This window comes from Pteropus alecto, unplaced genomic scaffold (assembly GCF_000325575.1).
Source record: "Pteropus alecto unplaced genomic scaffold, ASM32557v1 scaffold177, whole genome shotgun sequence".
NCBI classification, from domain to species: domain Eukaryota; kingdom Metazoa; phylum Chordata; class Mammalia; order Chiroptera; family Pteropodidae; genus Pteropus; species Pteropus alecto.
The window spans coordinates 11,943,560-11,947,075 of NW_006442207.1; the positions used below are offsets into that span (position 1 = coordinate 11,943,560).

Genomic DNA, 3,516 nt, shown 5'->3' on the forward strand with positions numbered 1-3,516 from the left:
CTCTCTAGGCTGTGAGGACCCCAAGGCGGGGCAGCCTTACCCTGTTGGCCTCCTTCCCCAAATAGCCCCTTCTCTGGCCTAGTTTCTGAATGTGGCCTCCAGTGTGCTCTAAAGCAGTGCTTCACAAACGAATGCGCTCATCATTCACTCTTGTGAAATGCAGGTTCTGATTCAGTACATCCAGAACTAGGTCCAAGACTGCATTTCTAACAATCTCTCAGATGATACTGCTGCTTCTGGTCAGTGGATCAAACTTTGAGTAGCAAGAGTCTAAATAGATCTGCGGTGGCTTCTGGATCCTAGATGTCCAGATGCTAAATAACCACAACAGATGTTTACATGGTGCTTACCATGTGCCAGGCATTGTTCTAACACACACACACACACACACACACACACACACACACATATATTACATTTAACCCTCATGATAACTTAATGCAGTAGAATGATTAATCACTCCATTTTTCAGAAGAGAAAACTGAAGCATAAAGAAGTTAAGTTGCCCCAGGTGACCCATGTAAGAGCTGAAATTTGATCACAGGAGGTCTGGCTCCAGAGTCTGCTCTGAGCTGCTGCATTAGTCGGCTCTCTAGGTAGTTTTGTGTATTTGTTTTCAGTACTCTGGTTGGGTTTCCGCTGCTTCCACCAGGGTTCTCTGAGTAAGCTCTAGCAAGCTCCGTTTGTCGGTTCCTCTTGAAAGTGCCTCTCGCTGGCTATTGTGTATGAATAGTTTTACATTTTCCTGTCCAGGGGATTTTTCTGTTTTCGAATGTCAAGGAGGCTGACCTTTTCAGCTCCCAACTTCCCAAGTCCCACCAATTCTGTTTCTAGCAGACCAACGCTAAGCAGCTCCGCCTGGTACAGCTCCCTTCGAGATGCAGCTCCTTCCTCAGCCCAGCCTTCTGCCCACCTCCATCTAGCAGGTGCTTCCTGCCTCACCTCTCCACTCACCACCTTCCCCACCACCTGCGGTCGGACCCCCTGAGCTCAGCATCTCTTTGTAAGGCTGCCTCCTTCCCTGGGCATTCCCAGAGGTATCTACTCAATGCCCTCAGCGAGAAGCTGGCACCCTGGTGAGCATTTCCCCAGGTGGGTGTACGAATCAGATCTGCAAATCAGGGTTGGGGAGGACCTAGACATCTCCATGCTGAACGAGCGCCCCAGGTAATTTGGTAAGTTTTGATGTGCAAAAACCTCTGGGCCAAGTGTGACCCTTTGAAATACCAGGGTCAGATCTTGCTTGGGGGGCGGGGGACAACTGCCACTCAATCTTTGATGGCCCTAACAGGAAGGGGAAGATCTCGCCTGTGAGCTCCTCTGGGCCTCTCTTCCTCCCTGATGACTCACTCACCACACACACACACACACACACACACGCACACACACACACGCACATTCCATCAGCACAAATGGTGCAGACCTGGGTTCACCCTATGCTTTTCTGCTTGGGGCAGTGCAGGGGCCCCTGGATGCCCCCCTAGAGCTCAGCCCCTTTCATATCAGGCAATCTCTGCTCTCCTGGGCTCTTGTCAAGGGTCTTTGTAGAGCCAGACAATCCCTGCTACTCGACCTCCGCCTTCCCCCCCACCCCCGCCCTAGCACCCGCACCCCACCCTGCTGTGGTCAGGCCATGCAAATATCAGAAATGGCACTGGGATGGAGCAAGATTTAGTCAAAGCGTTAGCAGGGATTGGGTGGGGAGGGAGTGGGGAGAGCTCGGAGATGGCCCAGTCAGCACAGGTGAGCTCCCAGCCTGGGGAAAAGAATCTCAGGGGCCCCACTTGGGGCTGGAAAAAAGCAGCATCTGGACCAGCAAAAAGCCACTGATGGCCATCAATACTCTCTCCTTCTTATACTGAGCACTTATAGAGCACCTTCTGCCTAGGCAGCACCTACAGCCTATGCCAGGCAGTAGGGACTATAGAATACACAGATGATATGGCCTACCCTCAAGGAGCTCACTGTCTAATAGCAAGACAGAGATGGATACAGAAATCGTTATAAACCAAAGCAAAAGATATAAGTGACATGATAGAGGCAAGCTATGTGCCATAGGGATTTAACACAGAGAATAATGGCTCCAAGCTGGGGGGTCAGAGAAAGCTTTGTTTGAGCGGGTCTCAAAGGACGGGGAGGGTTTTGACAAGTAAAGAAAGAGATAGGGTGGAGGCAGACCATCTCAAGGAGGAGACAGCAAGAACAAAAGCAAAGAGTTGGGAAAGGGGCAGTCATGTTTCATTTATTCACTCAACACATATTGAGGGAATGCCTAGAGAGCCAGACAGCAGGACAGACACAGGCCTATCTTAATGGAGCTTCCAGTCTGGAGGGGAGATAAGACATGAGCTGGTGAACAACCAACCAGATGGAGGGGTGCACAGTCCAGCTTAGCTAAAGTAAAGGACCTTGGCCAGAGGGCTTAGGAGCCCACTCCAGGCGAGTTTCACCAAGAGATGCTCTCTGAACCCCATATCCAGTGACCCATTCTTGGGATCTTCTGCCCTTGGTGGCCCTTAAATGTATCCCCATCCGCTTTAGCCCTAAATGATATGATTTCAGACCCCAAACCCTCTTTACCATTGTCCACACCATCATTTGTGCACATCGTGTGAGAGAGAGAGAGAGATGCCTAGAGCAGTGTATGACACCCACCTGGGAGAGAGGGACACGGGAAAGCAGCCATCGCGAGTGCCCAAGCTCGTTCTCCAAGACTCATCCAACTTTGGGTGATGGCCTTCCCGACCCCACCCTTCACACAGGGCCTCTCTTCTGAGGGACACAGTGGCCAGCTGGGCAAGGCAGAAATATACTAGCAGTGTAGACTTTCTCTTTATAAATCCTCTGTCTTGCACAGCCTGCTCAGCTGCAGGTCTACTTGAGGAGGGGAGGATGGCTGGAGCCTTGAGGGTTTAGCTCAGGATTTTGACTCTATCCAGCAAGCAGTTGGGGAAGAAAGGCAGTGCCTGCAGGCAAGGTCAGGAAGAGGGCTGATACTTGGGGTTCACCCTCATGGCAGTCACGCCTGAGCTGTAGGAATGGATAGGGCCAGCAAGAGAGAGAGGCTTGAGTGAGAAGAGGGACCAAGACCTTTAGAGTTTTGGAGGCAGCAAAGGGGAGAAAGAGAAGCAATCACAAAGAATCCTGGAGAATGCCAGGGAGGAGTAAATTTCAAGACGGGGGAAGAATGAGCAATAAATCCAGTGCTTCAGAGAGAACCAGGAGGGGGAGGACTGAGAGGAACTCTGGGTTATTGGTAACTGCCCAGGGTAGTGGACCACTTGTGCAGGGGGCAGGTTCAGGCCAAGCGGATTGCTGGATCCATATAAACCTCTGGGCTCTACCCAAGGTTATAAAGGGAGGCTGAGAGGTTTGGTGCCTGCCCCAATTTAGGATATTTAGCATCCTTCTATGAGGAAGAGCACCAGGGCCCAAAGGCTATGATGGGAGTAGCAGAATCGTGTCCACACTAACATGCTTCCACTTAGACAGTCTCATAGAAGATGAGGGAGTTTC

The 3,516-nt window shown here is 51.1% G+C and overlaps 1 protein-coding gene across 1 annotated transcript in view; it reads left to right on the forward strand.

Moving 5' to 3' along the window:
• The window catches only part of CALHM3 (calcium homeostasis modulator 3), a 15,643-nt gene that overhangs the window by 6,102 nt on the left and 6,025 nt on the right, over window positions 1-3,516 (forward strand). Inside the window, exons 4-5 of the mRNA XM_015596318.1 lie at window positions 835-926; window positions 1,093-1,167. Coding sequence (XP_015451804.1) covers window positions 835-926; window positions 1,093-1,167 — 167 coding nt within the window. The remainder of the gene's footprint in view (window positions 1-834; window positions 927-1,092; window positions 1,168-3,516) is intronic.